Source organism: Molothrus ater, chromosome 18, assembly GCF_012460135.2.
Source record: "Molothrus ater isolate BHLD 08-10-18 breed brown headed cowbird chromosome 18, BPBGC_Mater_1.1, whole genome shotgun sequence".
In the NCBI taxonomy this organism is placed as follows: domain Eukaryota; kingdom Metazoa; phylum Chordata; class Aves; order Passeriformes; family Icteridae; genus Molothrus; species Molothrus ater.
In genome coordinates, this window is record NC_050495.2 from 3,207,181 (window position 1) to 3,224,366 (window position 17,186).

The 17,186-nt window shown below is 52.6% G+C and overlaps 3 protein-coding genes across 3 annotated transcripts in view; 2 read left to right on the forward strand and 1 right to left on the reverse strand.

Annotated features, from left to right (window-relative positions):
* Positions 1-5,744, forward strand: part of SETD1B (SET domain containing 1B, histone lysine methyltransferase) — a 47,881-nt gene extending 42,137 nt beyond the window's left edge. Inside the window, exons 17-18 of the mRNA XM_036393218.2 lie at positions 298-435; positions 1,146-5,744. Coding sequence (XP_036249111.1) covers positions 298-435; positions 1,146-1,319 — 312 coding nt within the window. The 3' untranslated portion in view covers positions 1,320-5,744. The remainder of the gene's footprint in view (positions 1-297; positions 436-1,145) is intronic.
* A 1,252-nt stretch (positions 5,745-6,996) lies between these two features.
* HPD (4-hydroxyphenylpyruvate dioxygenase) lies at positions 6,997-10,597 on the reverse strand. The gene is made up of 10 exons (XM_054516769.1): positions 10,536-10,597; positions 10,198-10,280; positions 9,980-10,069; positions 9,785-9,888; positions 9,546-9,623; positions 9,232-9,394; positions 8,841-8,912; positions 7,947-8,069; positions 7,695-7,811; positions 6,997-7,613 (listed from the first exon to the last, which is right to left on the reverse strand). The coding sequence occupies exons 2-10, from the start codon at positions 10,276-10,278 to the stop codon at positions 7,503-7,505; spliced, it is 939 nt and encodes a 312-aa protein (XP_054372744.1). The 5' UTR covers positions 10,279-10,280; positions 10,536-10,597; the 3' UTR covers positions 6,997-7,502.
* Positions 10,598-13,533: 2,936 nt separating this feature from the next.
* PSMD9 (proteasome 26S subunit, non-ATPase 9) lies at positions 13,534-17,128 on the forward strand. Its single transcript, XM_036393548.2, has 6 exons — positions 13,534-13,674; positions 13,767-13,869; positions 14,549-14,742; positions 15,186-15,287; positions 15,786-15,874; positions 16,205-17,128. The coding sequence occupies exons 1-6, from the start codon at positions 13,561-13,563 to the stop codon at positions 16,230-16,232; spliced, it is 630 nt and encodes a 209-aa protein (XP_036249441.1). The 5' UTR covers positions 13,534-13,560; the 3' UTR covers positions 16,233-17,128.
* Positions 17,129-17,186: the final 58 nt, after the last annotated feature.

The following is a 17,186-nucleotide window of genomic DNA, read 5'->3' on the forward strand; positions in this document are numbered from 1 at the left end:
GGAGTCCTGGGTTGGAGGTGTCAGCTCTGTGAGCTGGGTACAGGTTGGCATGGTTTGGAAGGTACAAGGGTGGGAATTCCAACAATCTTTGGAAACTGAGCACTCAGGAGAATCCTCCTTCAGAAGCCCATCCTGAACTTCTGTGTTTCCAGTGAGGTGTGTGCTCTCTTGGGGTGATGGGGGTGGTGTAAAGCCCCATTGCCTGGCACAAGCAGAGCTCAGGGGAGCCTTGTGGTGGTGAGGTGGCTGCTCACAGGTCAGTAGTGCAGTGGCCTGAGCCTGCCTGGCTCTCTGCAGGTCATTGCTGACATGCGTGAGAAGCGATACGAGGACGAGGGCATTGGCAGCAGTTACATGTTCAGAGTCGACCACGACACCATCATCGATGCCACCAAGTGTGGGAACTTCGCCAGGTTCATCAATCACAGCTGCAATGTGAGTATCTGTTCTGGCCTGTCCTTGTTCCCTGGCAGCTGACAAACCTGGGGAGGCCCTGCCAGCCCTGCTTGGGGTGCTCAGAAGTGGCAGGGGGTCGCAGGGTTGTGATTAAATGTTAATGAGCCACAGCAGATCAGAGCAGGGTCTGAAGGAATGTAAAGAGGTTGGAGAGATCTGAGGAATGAAACATGCAGGGAGACTGAGTGTGCTAAAGAGCCCTTCTGGCTGTCTCAGGGAACCCTGATGGACACTGAGCAAGCAAATCTAACAAATATTTCCTTAAAACATAGCAAATTTCAGCTGTGGGAAATTCAGCTCCTTCTAGTGTCCGCATGGGAAAATAATCCCTGCTGTTTCCTCCTGTGCTCTGTGCTGCAGTCTGCTCTCAGACCTGCCTGCCTGGCCAAACTGTTAAGCATTGAGCTTCTCTTAACCTGGGACAAAATTGATGGAGCATCATCCAGGCTCTTTTGCTCCACAAATGACCAGAATGTGGATATTTTGGAGCAGCACAGGGAGGGCTGCTCTGTTTCCTGGCTCCACGCCTCCCTGCCTAGGCTTGCCCTAAGTCCAGGCTCTGGCAGCATGGCTGGGTTGTCTTGGGAGAGGACTGCCCTGTTTTATTTTAGCTTGAAATAATTGTGTGGAGGCTGGGAAGCCCTGGCCCTCGGGAACCTACATCCTCACCTGTTCTGTCACCCTTGCAGCCAAATTGTTATGCTAAAGTGATCACGGTGGAGTCTCAAAAGAAGATCGTTATCTACTCCAAGCAGCACATCAATGTGAACGAGGAAATTACCTACGACTACAAGTTTCCAATTGAGGATGTAAAAATCCCGTGTCTCTGTGGCTCTGAGAACTGCAGGGGAACCCTGAACTGAACTCAAGGTTTCTCGTCACACTTGCACCTTCGGCCATGTCAAAACTGTGGTAACCAGGTGTGGTTGCACTTTGCCAAAAAAAGATGAAAAAAAAAAACCTACAGAAAAAAAGGAAGAAAAAAAAAATTTAAAAGCAAAAAAAATACTTACCAAAAAAAAAAAAAAAAAAAAAAGAGGAAAAAGAGAAGAAAACCAAGCAAGTTTCGCACTTCTGCCAGGATCATGAGTGAAAGCAAAAAGCGCACACGCTTACGAGGACTGTTCATGTTTCAGGTGCTTTTTCCTTTTCAGATCCAACACGCACACAAAAAGGTGGCTACCTTTTGTGGCATGGTTTATCCAAACACTAGCTTCTCTGTTCAGTCCCTGAAGTAATGCTCCATAATGGGATAATGGTACCTTTTTTTTTTTAATTGTTCTTATAAGCCTTCATCGTTTCATAAATGCTGCTACCTTTTTCTCATCAGTTTTCGTTGGTTGAAAAAGACATTCAACGTTTAAATGTGAAGCAGAGACTGAAAATGCCATATAGGGTTTGTTGGGAGCTTGATTGGCTGAAATTGCACAGATTTCTCAGAGTAAGCTGTAAATAAATGTAAGGTTGATGTTACAGAGCAAGCCAGAGGCTTGAGGGTGTGTGAGTGGGTGTGTGCTTGGGTGTGTGTGTGTGTGTGGAGATGTGTCCACAGTGAGACTAGAGCTGAGCTGTCCTGCCTTTTCCTTAGGGATGAGCCTGAACAAGGCCCCTCAGCCAGACCTCAGCTCCCCTCCTTGGGCTCCCCTCTCGTTTTCTATGCCATGCTGGTCCATGGGGGATCAAAACCTCTGCAGCTGCACGTGAGAAACCCTTGGGTACTTCAGTCACTAGGAAGAGGTGGAGTCAGCTGTGGCCTTTGGGGATGCCCATTCCTTGGAGATGGGCTTGTCTTGCTTGCAGAAGAGGCTGACATTGAGTGGACAGCTCAGCCCCTGTTGATGCTGTAGAAATCCTGCCCTGCTTGCAAGCAAAGACTACGGCCCACGTTTGTAGCAGGACTTTCTTCCTGTGGGTGGGAATCAGGCTGATGTGTGACTTGTATTCATTTTTTCTCACTTTCATCTGCATTTCCCTGCCCTTCTAGTGTTTTATGTGGAGTATTTGCTCTGTCCTTGGATGTGGGAGATGCCTCCTGTGATAGGAGCAAGCTGTGCCCTGCTGCTCTCCTCCCTCTGTTACTCAGTAACTTGGCCAGGGGGATCCTGTCCCTCCAGAAAATCATGGTAGAAGTGTCCCTGAAAGCAATCCTGTCCCCCCCATCTATAGCATGGAAGCATCTATTGCTTCTCTAAATTTGGAAGGCATGTTTTAAAATGATTTCTCAATATATTTTGTCCTTGTAGATGTGCTGAGGTGAAGGTTGCAGTTCTTCAAGAGGTTCCATTTAAAAATGGGACCAAACACGAAAAAAATAATTCTTTGGATGAGATCTGGAAATGTTACACCATCGTTCAGGTATAGACAGGATCAGTTTTTCAATTTGCATTGAATTTCTCCTGCTTTAAAAGTAGAAATTAGTTGTACTAAACCCTTTTTAACTGGCTTGTAAGGGGAAGTTGCAATGTCATTCTGAAATGGGAAGATTATCTGCATAGCTAAACACCTTCTCCCCACAGAACAAATTGCACAGCTGTGTTCTTGTGTTCTTTCCAAACCTCCACAGGGGTGAGAACAAACGAGGTTGCAAAAGAGGGTCCTGGAAGTTTTTTCAGCTGTTCCATGGAATTGCCAGGCCTGCTCTGCAGTGTGGAGTTTGTAATGTAGGTTAGACCTCTGCCTCTGAATTTCTCCTCCAGACAAAAGGCCTGAGGGAGCAGGAACACACAGACTGCTGCCAGCTGCCTTAACACCACCTGTGTTCCTGTCTGAGGGCGAGCAAATTGTCTCTGAGATTGGACAGCCCATGGTCCATCTCTGCTTTCGTTTCAGTTCTGTTTTGTTTCTCCTCCTTCTTCCTAAATCTCTCCAGCACCTGGGTGTTGGTGACCCAGAACCTAAAATCACGAGAAGCACAAGTTTCTGTCACTGAATGTTGGGTGGAACTGCAGTGATGGCATTTGGGAGTTTAACCAGCTGCTCAGTTTAGTTGTTATTTTTTTGAGTGAGATTCACTGTGTTGGCATCTCCACAGCTTGGCCTTTGACTTGCAAGGCTCTGGAAATGCACAGAAGTTTCCTGTGTGTCAGAGCTGAAGCCCCTGTCCTTGGCCTTCTCCCTCTCTGCTCCAGTGCATTACTGGTGGATTTGTGGGGTGAGCACACCCCACATGGCCCAGCCCTGTGTTCCCAGCTCATCCCTGTGCTCTGGGTGGGATCAGCCCCTGCAGTTTGCCTTAACCCTTGGTGAGGAAGGTGGGGGAGGAAGGTCCCTGTCACCTTCAGGTCCTTCACCCTGTGTTTTAGGAGCACCAAAGGGATTTGGGTGCCAAAGACCATGAGCACCTAAATCACTTGGGCACTTCTGAAACTGCCTGTAATTCATCCCCTTTTAGGATCCCAGACAAATAATGTGAGTTTTTAGAAGAGCTGATCTCCCAGTGCTTCCCCAGGATGAAACAGAGCTGTTGAACCCACAGCACTTTTGAAAAATCATGTCTGGTCTCAAAGCCAAACCTGAGACTTCTCTTTTTCCCCCATAAATCTTGGCTTGCAGAGTCCTCCCTGGGAGATATTTTGTCTTACACTGGGAAGCTGCCTGACCTCCAAACAAATCATTTTATGGTGAGGACTCCCAGGCCTGGTGCAGTGATTTCCATGGGTGCCCTGTCCCTGCCAGGGGAGCCCTGCAGGCACAGATGTGGGTGGGAGAGGTCTCAGATCCTTTGCCTTGTGCTTGGCAAGGCTGGGGTGAGAGGAGGGCAGAGCTGTGGCTGCTGTGGTTCCATTCAGCACAGGCACCCCTGGGAACAGTGACAGGGACAAGGGCAGCCTCAGCAGCTCGTGCTGCTTACAGGGCCTGCAGTGCTTTTGTCCACTGAAAAACCCATCCCCACATTTATTGGCACTTCAATTTGAGCCCAAGACAAAAAAAAGAGAGAGACATTTACAGTGCTCCTGCAAAATTCCATCTCTCTGGGAGGAATGACCCAAGAGAACAGAGCAAAATGATGGAAATAGAATTTCAGCCTTGGGTTTGCAGCTGTGGGAGTTCAGGTGCAGGTGCCTCTGTGCTGGCATCCACAGGATCTGGGGGGCTGGAGGGGATGGGGCTCACCCTGCAGTTATTTATATTGTACAGAGCAGCTTATTTCTACCAGGAAAGAAAAAACAACCGTCAGTTTAAAACTCCGTCAAATTCAGTAGTTTCAGTTCTGGTTTTTGTGACCTTTTTCAGGGATCATTTCAGTGCATTTCTGTACAAAATAAAAATTTAAGGAAAAAAAAGGATTTTGAAGTATAAAAAATGCATTTTCTGTACATAGGCGAACTCAAGAATCTTCTCTTCAAACACTGTTTCTTGTAGAAACATGTTGAAATTTTTTTGCTGATTTCTTTGTACTTCAAGAGCATGTAAATAGTTTATTAAAAGTGACTATTGTAATTTGGAGTTCTTTTTAAACAGATTCCAGCTCTAAATCATGTCAAGATGGGGAGGAAGAAGGACTGAGTATAGCAAAGGAGCTGGTGGCATTTACAGCTTGTGTCAAGCTTTGTATAATGTAAATTCTGTATAAATACGGGGTTTTTTGTCAAATAAATAGATGCAATTAGAAGCATTAAGAAACTGAAGACAAAAAATTGCCAAGTCAAGGCTTCTTCTTTCCCCCCTCCCTCAGTCTGAAACCTTATGTGCAAGATCTATTTATTTCAAGCGAGGAAATGTGTACAGTCTAATAGACACCCTAAAATGTATTTAAGCAAATTAGCAACTGGATTTTTTCAGTTTAATATTTGTTTTGTTTTTATGAGTTTCCTCAATTGCCACTGTAGGATTTGTCCAAGTGAAAACACATCAAGAAGGACACTCTAAAACAATGGGGCAGTTTTGAAGCAAAGTGGAACACCCAGCTCCCAATTCTGGCAGTTTTCTGGTTTTAATTCCCAGCGTGGAAATCAAGGGCCTCCTTTAAAAGTAGGCAGGTCAAATTGTTTGCAATAAATTTAATTTTTTTTTTCTTAAGTTCCTTTTAAAAAAACAACTCTGCTTTGAAGATTTAGGATTTCTGCTTTTTCTTTGGTTAAGCAAATTTATAAATTTAGGGATGTTTTGTGCATATAGAATCTGTCACCAGTATGTATCTTGTTTTGAAGAAAGTGTTTTTGTTGTGGATGTGTCATGCTGTATATATTTGTTCATATTTTTGTGAATTGAATACTATGTACCATTGTATTATAGTAACTTTTATAAAGCAAACCATAAATATACTGACTTTTCTTACAGAAAAATTATGTTGTGCTTAATATATTACCTGGGAGCTGTGAGAGCTCAAGGAGGCAGATGCAGAACAAGAACAGTGTGAAGAACTGATTTTCAGCAAAGTTTGCTGCAAATATTAATTCTGGTGAGCAGGAAATGAATTTAAGCAACATTATATTGCATGAAAGAAATATGTGATTCTAGTCATAGAAAGAAATATGTGATTCTAGTCTATAAACTTTGTCTCAGTATTAACAATCTTGGCAGCCCTGGAGAGCTGAGGCAGAGCTCTCCTGACAGTGAACCAGGAGTCCCAGACATGTCCAGTGTCTGCAGGTGAGGGGTCCCTGCTCCTCCTTCCCCCCTGGATTGCTCTGATTTCATATCCTTTATTTATTTATTTATTTAACTTTATAGAGGCAAAGGGCCTTGACCACCAGGTGAGGGGTCAGAGATGTGTGTGGCTGTTGGGGCCAGAGGCTCTTTGCTTTCTTTATAAATCCGTTTATTCCAATTGCCGGGAGTTGGACTTGGATGGTTCTTGTGGGTCCCTTCCAGGATATTCTGGGATTGTTTGAAATCTGGATTAGTTCTGCTCCCTGGGACAGGGGAGCTGCTCAGGCTTGGCCCATGTACCCCCCATGTACCCCCCACAATTGGGGGCTGCTGCTGGGGGGGGTCAGGGTGGCCTCTCTGAGCTTTTATTCAAAAAGAAATACCTGGAGCAGGGACAAGTGGAATGGCTGATGGAGGAGGAGGTGGAAGACACAGGACAGAGGCTGGAGGAGATTCCCAGCTCAGCTCCTGCATTCCTCAGGTGAGCACAGGACAGGGCTGCAGGACAGCCCCACCTGGGGGTCAGAGGAGCCCATCCTGAGCTGAGGGCTCCCCTGCTGGCAAACAGGGAACAGGGGGGTGTGGAAGGGGCTGTGCAGCACCCCAGGGTGGCCTTCAGCAGCTGGGACAGGGAGTGCTGAGCTGCAGCCCCTGGGAACACAGGGACTCCCCAGGCACTCAGGCCAGGTCAGAAAAGGGATTTACTGCTTTGGGGAGGAATTCCCCGTGCAAAGGACAACACCAGAGCAACACCCAGAGGGGACTTTGCACATGCAGCCAGGATCTGAGCCAAGGAATCGCTGCCAATGCCAGCAATTACTGCTGGAAACATGGGAGAAACCCCAACCCATCATTAATGCAGAATTTACAGGTATTAGAGCGAGACTCTGTTGCCTTGGGAAGGCTGAAATATGTAAATACAATAAATTCTCATTCCAGAGTGTTGTAGCTACCCTAAAACCATGTTTATTCTCAGCAAATTCAAATTGAAGATTGAGTCTAAAAGCAATTAAACCAAAATCTTAAAAAAGGAGATGTGCAGAGAGGAAAATGCCTCCGTGCTTTCGCAGCTTCCCGTGTAGCTAAAATTAAAACTTTGGATAGACTAAATTTGAGCACTCCCAGTTGTTTCTTCTGTCTTCCTCTGTAGCTGCATGTCTTTGGCACATGCCTTAAACCTGCCCTTTGTTAAGAATTCCATGGTTTGGATCAGATTAAGCTGCTTTTTGAGTGTGTTTGCTATTTCCCACGCCCCATCTCCCAGGAGGTCACGGAAGGGCAGTGCCAGGGCTGGGCTGGGAGAGGTGTTGGGTCCTTTTGCATTGTCCAGCTTGGCAGTGGCTTCCCTGGCTTTGTGGCACTCCAGCCTGGGCTATTTACCAAAACGTGGGGTGTTTCCCAGTTCATTTGGGGTTCAGCTCCTTGGGGCTGAGGGTGGCACTTGCTGCCATCCCCTACATCCTCTTGGTCTCCCCGTTGGGCTCCAGCACAGTCAGGTTTCCTCTGGCATCCTGATCCATTTCAATGGCCTCAAACAGAGACTTGAAGTTCCCAGCACCGAAGCCCTGCGGGGGTGGCACCGTTAGGGACCAGGGCTTGGCCCTGAGGGCTCCTGGCCAGGACCAGAGGGAGAGCCTCAAACCAACCTGGTGGTTGTGCCTCTGGATCACCTCCAGAAAGACCGTGGGTCTGTCTTGAACTGGTTTGGTGAAGATCTGGAGCAAGTAGCCTTTTTCATCAAAATCCACCAGGATTTTCAGCTCCTGGAGAAAAGAAATGAGGCGACAGCTCGAAGACCCACAGAGGAGCAGGTGGGGCTCTCTGTGTCACTCACATCCCTGCAGGGCACTGTGGGGAGCTGGTCCAGCCCTGGGCAGGCCTTTTCCCCTCTGACTCACCTCCAGCTTGTCAATGTTCTCCTTCACTTTGATTTTGGCAGTTCTGAGCCTCTCCCGCAGCACCTGGTAGTAGCTGGAGGGCACATCCATGAACTGCATGCCCCTCTGCTTCAGGTTGGTGATCTGCAAGGCAGGGGAGACCCAGCAGGGCTCAGCTTGGGAGGGGTTTGTGCCAGGAGCATTTCCTGGCATGGGCAGTGTCAGAACAGAGATGCTTTCCCATGGCATTGGCCAACCTCAAGCATGAGAACCTGTCTCATCATTTCACTTTAGCACCAGGAATGGGCAGGCCCAAGATGTCCTCCCCAGGCACTGTTGAGAGCTGTGCAAGAATCATTTGTCCTGCTCTGACCTGATACCTCTGGAGGCCCTTTGGTCTGGAGAGGAGCCCAGACCTGGGTGCTCAACCCAGACCTGCCCCAGCTGAAGGTGGGTGGTGGGTATGGGGCTCAGCCTGGCTGTGTTCCACCCTGCAAGGACAAAGGTGCCACCAAGGGCCCTGCAGACCCCAATTCCTTTAAGCAGGAGGGACAGGCAGCTCACAGGTGCAGCATCCCTGGGCAGTTAATGCTGGTTGTAAAACAACCACAGCACAAAGGCCATTGGCTCTGGGTCCTTGTACCCTGACAGGGTCATGGTGCACCCTGTGACAAGCACCAGGCCCAGAGCCGGGGCAGGGGGATCCCGGGGCAGGGGGGTCCCAGGGCAGGGGGGTCCCAGGGCAGGGGGGTCCCAGGGCAGGGGGTCCCAGGGCAGGGGGTCCCAGGGCAGGAGGGGTCCCAGGGCAGGGGGGTCCCAGGGCAGGAGGGGTCCCAGGGCAGGGGGGTCCCAGGGCAGGAGGGGTCCCAGGAAAGGGGGGTCCCAGGGCAGGAGGGGTCCCAGGGCTGCACTCACTGCTGAGATGATGTCGGGGGTGTTCAGTGCGATGTGCTGGACTCCGGCCCCTCCGTAGTAATCAATGTATTCCTACAGGGAAAAGATGTCACCGTGGCAGTGACAGCACAGCTACAGCTGTGAAGGGATGGGTGTGGGCTTAAAAATATGCAGGCAAGATCAGCCCAGGGGCACCACGGAACGAACAGACACTGTTGATGAGATGGGGTAAACTGGCTCTGCCCAGCAGCTTCCCTGGGCCCAAGCAGAGCCAGGATTCCTTTCTAGCAGCCACTTCAGCACAGCAGGTCTGCTCTGGCTCCACATCACTGACCTTTGGTCCCTGTTCCTTCACCAAGATCCCCCTGGGAGTGGAGGCAGCCACATGGGTCAACCACCAGCATCCACTCACCTGAATCTGGGATTTCTTCTTGCCAGGGGCTGGCTCATTGATGGGCATCTTGATGGTCTCCTCGTAGTTGGTGACCACGATGGAGCGCAGGGCGCTGAACTCGGTGTGCAGCTGTTTGTCATCCACTGACCAGAAGCGGTGGAAGAGCAGGTTCTTCTGGTACCTGCCCAGTCACAGGGGGCACAGTCAAGCCCTTGTTCCATCCCCACAGTAATGGAGCTGTGCTGGCTTCATCAGCCCTGGCAGAAGTGGTGGGACCAGCAGAGCTGTGCTGCTGCTCCATCCCACCTCCCACCCGCTCTCCCCACTCTTACCAGTCTGCTACTGGGACCATCTGGAGGTCAGGTTGGTTCCCCACAACGTGATCAACAAAGCTGAGCTTGGCACTTGGTCTGTGGGGGGAGACAAGGAGGGTGTCAGCCAGGCTCAGGGGTATCCCACAGCTCAGGGGGCTCCAGGGCAAGGCCGTGGGGACCTGTCCAGCTCCTCAGTGGGATATCCCACCAGAACACGATGGCAAAGAGCCAGGCAGGAGCCTCTGGAAAGTACTCACAGCTTGGGCAGCAGGGGGTCCTTGAAGAGGGGTGGGTGGTACCCAGGGAGGAACAGGCCCTTGTAGTTGAGCTTTTCTATCAAGGTGTGGGTGGTGTCACCGTACTGTGAGGGGGGAAAGTGGTTGTGTCATGGCTTTGTTTGTGCAGGGGCCTCCCAGGTGCAGCCAGCTCCATGGCCCTGCCCTGCCACTCACCGTCTGGATCACTGCGAATTTCACTTTCCCAAATTTGTCCTGCTCCACCCACGGCTCCTTCACCACCACAGCACCACGCTCCTTGGCTTTCTGGGCAGAAGGAGAGAGATCCTGTCCTGCCACAGCTCCCCCAGGCCAGGGGAAGACATCCCCAGGCCCTCCTGCCTCCCCTCACCGTTTTGGGGGGCTGTGTGGGAGGGGGTGGAGGGGCTTCCCACCTGCACGATGAAGTCACAGTCCTCCACTTCAAAGGCGATGTCCTTCACCCCGTCCCCGTGCTTCACCAGGTGCTCCCCCATCTCTGCCCCGAGCAGGAACAGCCACAGGCATGAGCAGAGCTGCTTTGTTCTGCCGCGGCCATTTCCCACTCCATCCCCCCCAGTGACACCTACCCTCATTCCCTGGGTTCAGAGCGGATGAGAAAACAAACACGATCTGCCGAGGAGGAGGAGGAGAGGTGAGGATGGAGCCACAGGTGATGGTTTTCATGGTGGGTCTGACACCACCTCACCTTTCCCTGCCCTGGCAGTGGCACCTCTGTCAGGGGCTCCCTTACCTTGTCCTGCTTGATGACATGTGACACCACCTCCCTGCTGCCGGTCTCCAGCCCGCGGTAGGCCAGCTCCTCGAAGCCCAGCTTGTTGCAGTAGTAGGATGCAGCCTGTGGGCAGGGAAGAGTCCCTCTGCTGGAAGCTGTGGTGCTGGTGGCCCACAGGCCATGGACAACAGCCACCATGGCAGGTGCAAGTCACACTTGCCCTGTGTGTGTGTGAGAACAGGCAGCAGCTTCTGTGCCTCCTCCAGCAGCCCAGGGGGAACAGGCAGAGGCAAGAAAGGGCCAGGACTGAGGAAAAAGCCCAAATTCAGTGGGAAGTGCTGCCTCCAGAACTTTCTGTGAGGGCTGCCATGGAGCAGGAGACATTTCTGCGTGTCCCGTGTTCTGTGAGGTTGGGTGAAAAGCAGCTCAGGTGTGAAGCACAGGGGTGTTTAAGTTGCCCAGGGCAAGGTTTGGAGATCAGCTGCCATGAGCCCACACAGCTCTGCAGGCTGGTGGCCACAGCTGAGCCCGGCCACGTGCTCTGGTTCATGTCCCACGTCCCACCCCCAGCAGCCGCCCCTCGCCTTGCGCAAGGGCCACCAAGGCCACCAAGGCCACCGGTGCCAGGCCAGGGCCGGGCTTTGGGACACGGCACATCCCGGGCCCAGGGGCTGCCGGGAGGAACCAACACCCCCCAGGCAGCCAATGCCTGCAGAGCCTGGCCTGTCCCAGTGTGGGAGGTGTCCCCTGGCACTGCTGTCCCCTGGCTCAGCTGTCCCCTGGCACTGCTGTCCCCTGGCACTGCTGTCCCCTGGCACTGCTGTCCCCTTACACGTGTGCCTGGTGGCCGCAGCCTCTCACCTGCTTGGCATTGCCGACCCAGAAGGTGATGGAGTGGAAATGGATGAAGCGGCCTCGTTGGGGCTAAAAGGAAGGAAAACGGGGCTGAAAGCTGCTGCTGCTGCATTTCCTGCGGCACTGCTCGGCTCTGGAGCTGGGGGAAGCAGCAGCTGGGACCCTGAAAATGCATCTCCTGCAAATGCATCTGAATTAACTGGGTGGAACAGCCCTCAGATGGTGATTTTCCAAAGTGCTTTACAGTCAAGGCCCACAGGATCCTGCACTGCAGGTTGGAAGGTACAAAGCACTGATTCACCTTTGCCCACAGCCATGGTTTCAGTTCTCCCAGTGCTCCCCACAAGTGGCCATCCCAGCGAGCTGCCCACCTGCAAACCTCACTCTGTTAAAGATTAATTATTCCACAAAAGCTCTTACACAACCACCAGCACCAGGACAGATCCCCCTTCGCTCCATTCCCCACCACTGCCCAACCTGGCACAGGCCACCCAACACTGGAAACACTTTAAAAGTGAAAAAGGAGGCAAAGAATGCAGCATTTGGAAATAAATGTTGCATGGAATGAGGATTCAGCTTAAGGCTTGACTTGACTGGGAAATATCCATCATCTCCTCTTTGTCACTCTCCTCCCAAACCAGAAATTTCAACGCTTAATACTAATTTACAACGAGGATCTTGTGTGGCCCAGAGCAGTTTTACTTCTGATTTCAACAGGTAATCAAGGAATTGACACAATCTGCAGTAACATGACTGATGTTTCACACCAGGCAGAGGGGCAGGACAGGGACACAGCTCTTACCTTTTCTCCTTTGTCTGTGTAGGACGTCTGAAAGAGAATGAGAAAAGAGAGACATTAGCGGGACAGGCAGGTACAGCAGCCCCCAGGGAGCTGAATCCAAAGGTCAGGCTGTGAGGAGCAGCTCTGCTGTGCCACGTCCAGAACAGTCACTGGAATATCCGAATTCAAGCAGAGCTTAAATCTCCAAAAATGCCCCGTGCCATGGAGCCCCCGATGTCCGAATTCATTCCCATCTGCTGCCCTCACCATTTTTGTGACCTGGCGATGTGATGGAAGCAAAGAGAGCTTGAGAATGGGGCGCTTTCAATATAACGGGACGGGGAGGCTCCTCCTCGGCCCCACCTTCTCCCACCACCAACCCAGGGATGGTTTGGGCTGGGAGCTGCCCAAAGCGGGGGCGGTGGGTGGCTGTCACCGGGGCCGTGTCACGGGTCCCTGCAGCCCTGTCGGTGGCACCGAGGGTGGGAGTGCAGCACGTGAGGCTCCGCGGAGGGTGGGGACCCTGCTGACCCCGCAGCCAAATCCCTGCCCCGTGTGTGTCGCAGGTCACCGGGGGGTGACGCAATTTGGGCAGCACAGCCCCCGGCCCGCCCGCTGCCCCTGGGGACATTCACCCCTCCCTGGGGACGTCATCCTGGGCGGCGCTGAGCCAGGACAGCCTGCAGAGCCCGGCTGGGTGTGCGGTGGTGTCTGGGCACGGGGCCACCTTTAGCCCTGGTGAGCCCAGCGCTGCAGGGACCCCAAAATGTGGGACAGGAGGAGGAGGGGACAAGAGATGGCCCTGCCGGGGAGACACCAGTGCACAAACTCCACCTGGCTGGGAGTGGTGGGAAGTTGCAGCCACCAGCAAGGCCAGAGGGGATGAGCACGGGGGCCTTGGGTGGTGCCAGTGGCACGGAGGACAGGGGTGGGGGTCTCGTGGTGGGGCTGTCCCCTGCTGCCACACTGCCCGGCACATGGATGCCATGCAGCACTCGGCAAATGCGCTGGGCCACAGACTGGAGAGGGGCCAGCAGCAGGGACAGGGACATAGCATCGTACACCACGGCTGTGTCACCCAGCGGTGGTGACACCGCTGTGCTACTACATGTCACCATCAAAGCTGCGTAACTCACTGGTGGTGACACTGCTGTGCCACCACGTGTCACCATCAGAGCCGCTCCATGGCACCACCACAGCAGCGTGACCCAGTGACGGTGACACCGCTGTGCCCCCCCATGCCAGCGCCACAGCGGTGTGCCGCCGTGGCAGTGACGCAGCTGTGTCACCCCGTTATTGCCGCCGCCGTGTCCCCGCCGTGTCCCCGCCTGTCACCCCCTCACGGCGCCGCTGGCCCCGCCCCCGGCCCCGCCCCGCGCCCGTCCCGGCTCCCGTCCGGCCGCGGCCATGGCGGAGCCCGGCGGGGGCCGCCCCGTCACCGTCAGCGATGTGCAGCAGCTGGTGCGGCGCAAGGACGAGATCGAGGCGCAGATCAAGGCGTGCTACGAGCTCCTGGAGGGGGTCAGTGCCCGGGCAGGGCCGGGCCGGGCTGGGGGGCGCCGTGCGGGCCCGCGGGCCCGGCCCCGTCCCAACCGCCGCCTCTCCCCTCACAGCAAAAGGGCGTCGGGATGCACGAGCCGCTGGTGGACGCCGAGGGCTTCCCCCGCTCGGACATCGACCTGTACCAAGTGCGCACAGCCCGGCACAACATCATCTGTGAGCGGGGAACGGGAACCGGGCGGGGGGGCCGTTCCCGGGACCGGGCCGCGCCCCATCCCGCGGGATGAGCCAGCGAAACCGGGATGTGCGGGGCAAACGCGGCCTCTGCCCGGGAACGGGCACCGCGGAACCGCGGAGCTCTCTGGAACCCCCATGGCGCGGGTTGTAATTCCGCAGAACCGGGGCCCGGGGCTGCGCTGAGCCTCTTCCCCAGGTTCTGCTCAGGGCTCGGAGCTGCCGCCTGGGCTGAGTCAGTAAAATGGGATCTGTGAAACACAACAAAGCTTTTCTGGGCTGTTTGTAGAATAAAATTTGGGTAGAATACAGCTTGGCATTTATTTCATCCCAGGCTTTCCTCAGGATGGGTGTGTACGTAACAGCAGGTGACTTAATGGAAAGAAGACTTAAGCTGCTCACTGAGTGCTAAGGGATCACGGGCCTCGCAGCCCTTCTGCCTTTGCATGTTTACCAAAATTCGTAGGGTGGTTTTCTCTGTGTCTTTCACTGATAAACATCTGCCGGGCTGGCACCAGGCCCCAGCAGATAGAGCAGAGGTTGTTGCTGAGACCAGAGACAGCCAGGGCACCGCTCTGTGTGACTGCAGGGGGAGCAGGTGCTGAGAGCCCTTTGGGAGAAGCCTCTCCAGCTCCCTGTGTGCTCATGGTGTCACCCACAGGTTTGCAGAATGACCACAAGGCAGTGATGAAGCAGGTGGAGGAAGCTCTGCACAAGCTGCACGCCCGGGAGAAGGAGAAACATGCCAAGGATGAGGCGGAGGCCTTGGCCGAGGCCATGAGCCAGAGCCAGAGCCTGCCCCGGGCCTTTGCCAAAGTGAACTCCGTGAGCCCCGGCTCTCCCGCCAGCGTCTCGGTACGTCGGGCACGGCTTGTGGGGAAGGCTTTGGCTGGAGCCAGACAGCTCATAGCTCCCTCTGCCTCTTGCTAATCACTGGAAATAAGCTGGGGCCTTGATTAGGGTGTCAACCTCTTCTTTTCATCATGTTGGGATGCCCTGTGAAGGGGCTGGTCACTGTACAGGGATGAGATGGGTGTTCTCTGAGCTGTATCCTGGCACCACAACAGCTCCTTCCACACCTCACCGACCATTCCAGCCTCAGTATTTCTCTTCCCATGAAACAGAACAGGGGAATGAACACTTAGCTCTCCCTGTGGCTGTAGTGATGTTCACTTGCCTGGGTGTGAGAGGTGTTGTAGCACATCTCTCTACCTGAGGCTGGGTGAAGGGTGATGCTCCTGTGACATTACCTGTCTTTGGAAAATGCAGATGCTCATCTCTCTTCTATCTCTGTCCAGGGACTTCAAGTTGATGATGAGATTGTGGAGTTTGGATCTGTCAATGCAAACAACTTCCAGAACCTGCAGAACATTGCCACAGTGGTGCAGCACAGTGAGGGGGTGAGCTCATTCCTGCTGTGACTGCATTCTCTTGCCTGTCTCTGTTAGCCACAGCTTTTTCTATGGAACTTGGATCTCTGGAATCATCATTTCCCTGTCAGAAACGGTGTCAGATTCAGTCTGTGCAGTTGTAGCCTTGCTCTCTGACAGCACTGAGCTATTTGCTCATGAATGGAAGAGCTGAGAGGTGTGGACATCACGTTGTTTGTTCTCCCTGGGGACTCCCTGCAGCAGCATTGCTGTGCCACCCTGGTGGCCTGGCCAGAGAAGCTGCCACAACCATTAAGTGCTTGGTGGTGGAAGTGAGGGATCTCCTGGAGATGACTTCACACTCTCTTCTTTCAGTTCTAGCCACAGGAGTGGGAGTGGGCACTGCTGCAGAACATTTCCTTGGGCTTAATGTTCTTTGTGTGCTTCAGCAAAAGAAGGAAGAGAGTTGACTTTGTGATGGAAAAGTGAAACATTTTGGTTATTTTTCTATTTTTTCCTCTCTTTCAGAGACCCCTGAGTGTGACTGTGATCCGTGGGGGCAGAAGGGTGCACGTGGGGCTGACTCCAAAGCGCTGGGCCGGGAAGGGCCTCCTGGGGTGAGCTACTGTTTCACTTGCTGGAGGGAAGAGGCTTTCACCAGCTCAGGGCACATTTCCTGAGCAGGGCCAGCCCTGGCTGTGTCACTGCCCACTGTGACAGACCTCACAGGTGGGCACCAGGGAGCTGGAGGCTGCTGGTTCTGCACAGGGATACAGGGAGTCGAGTGCCAGCAAACATGAGCACAGGCAGAAAGGTCTCAGTGGCTGGTTTGTCTGGGAAACCAGTGGAGGAGGGTTGTGGTGGGTCTGAGCCATCCCATGCCAGGTCTTCTGTGCCTGTCTGAGAAATGAAAATTTAATATTTCCTCCTACCCTCTTTTTTTTCAGCTGCAATATCATTCCTTTACAAAGATGACCATGGCTGGGAGAACAATAAAGCTGAAGCTTGTTCCTGCTTTCTGGACTCTGATCTGGTTTGAAAACGTGGTGTTGCTGTGACCTCTGGTGCCTGAAGGGTTCTGGCAGAGTTCTGCAGTTCAGAATTGCACTGGCTGTCAGGAGGAACCTGCAGAGCTGCAAGATGTGGCTTCTTATCTCTTCCACCTTGTATCAATTTAGAATAAGGCTCTAGAGAGACCCAAATCCCACTTGATACACGCTCCAAAGAGCTTGAAATGCTCTTTTTTGGTGATAACAGAGCATTCCTTTTTTCTCCCCTTTAAAACTCCTCACTGAATATCATGTAATAAATGCTAAACAGTCCTAGAGCACTTTTTGATGCCTGTCATAGTAGATGAGATATGCAAGTTTGATACTTCATCTTCCTCATTTTGACACAGCTTTTAAACTCAGTGAACATGCTGAAAGGATTTTTGGAATGCCCAGTTATTTTAACACAACGAGGTAAAGAATAGGGGTTATAATTCTACTTTTGGAACTTCTAGTACTTTATGTAGTCATGACAAAAGCACTCCTAGCTTCTCTATTTTCTTTTAATTTTTTTAAAATTGGTTTATTTGCAGGAGTTGATTTTGGGGTGTTTTCCTGGTTCCAGCCAGGACAGGGTTTACCTTTTTGTGCCTCCCATTCTCCTCTCCATCCTGCTGCAGGAGCAGTGGGGGGAGTGGGTGGGTGGCACATGGTCTGGGGTGTTTTCAGTGGGAACAGTAAATTGGGGAAGACCATTCCTAAACCACCACAGCTGCATAAACTGTTGGAAGGGATTCTGGGAATGACTGGTTTGTTTAAAGCTTATTTCCAGTTGAACTTCAAAATACTCTCCCAAAACAATAAAACTGAGTATTGCCTCTCTCTGTTCTCATAGAAGTCATTATTTGGGGCAGCCTCTCCGGGTCAGGGAGATAATGGG

Excerpts from the sequence above, each read along its gene's own strand:
- HPD (XM_054516769.1), bottom strand. The coding sequence starts at position 10,278 with ATGGGGGAGCACCTGGTGAAGCACGGGGACGGGGTGAAGGACATCGCC. Across the intron at positions 9,889-9,979 it reads AATTCGCAGTGATCCAGACG|TACGGTGACACCACCCACAC; the intron begins GTGAGTGGCAGG and ends CCCCCCTCACAG. Across the intron at positions 7,812-7,946 it reads AGAACATTGACAAGCTGGAG|GAGCTGAAAATCCTGGTGGA; the intron begins GTGAGTCAGAGG and ends TCTTTTCTCCAG.
- PSMD9 (XM_036393548.2), top strand. The coding sequence starts at position 13,561 with ATGGCGGAGCCCGGCGGGGGCCGCCCCGTCACCGTCAGCGATGTGCAG. Across the intron at positions 14,743-15,185 it reads GCTCTCCCGCCAGCGTCTCG|GGACTTCAAGTTGATGATGA; the intron begins GTACGTCGGGCA and ends ATCTCTGTCCAG. Across the intron at positions 15,875-16,204 it reads GCCGGGAAGGGCCTCCTGGG|CTGCAATATCATTCCTTTAC; the intron begins GTGAGCTACTGT and ends CTTTTTTTTCAG.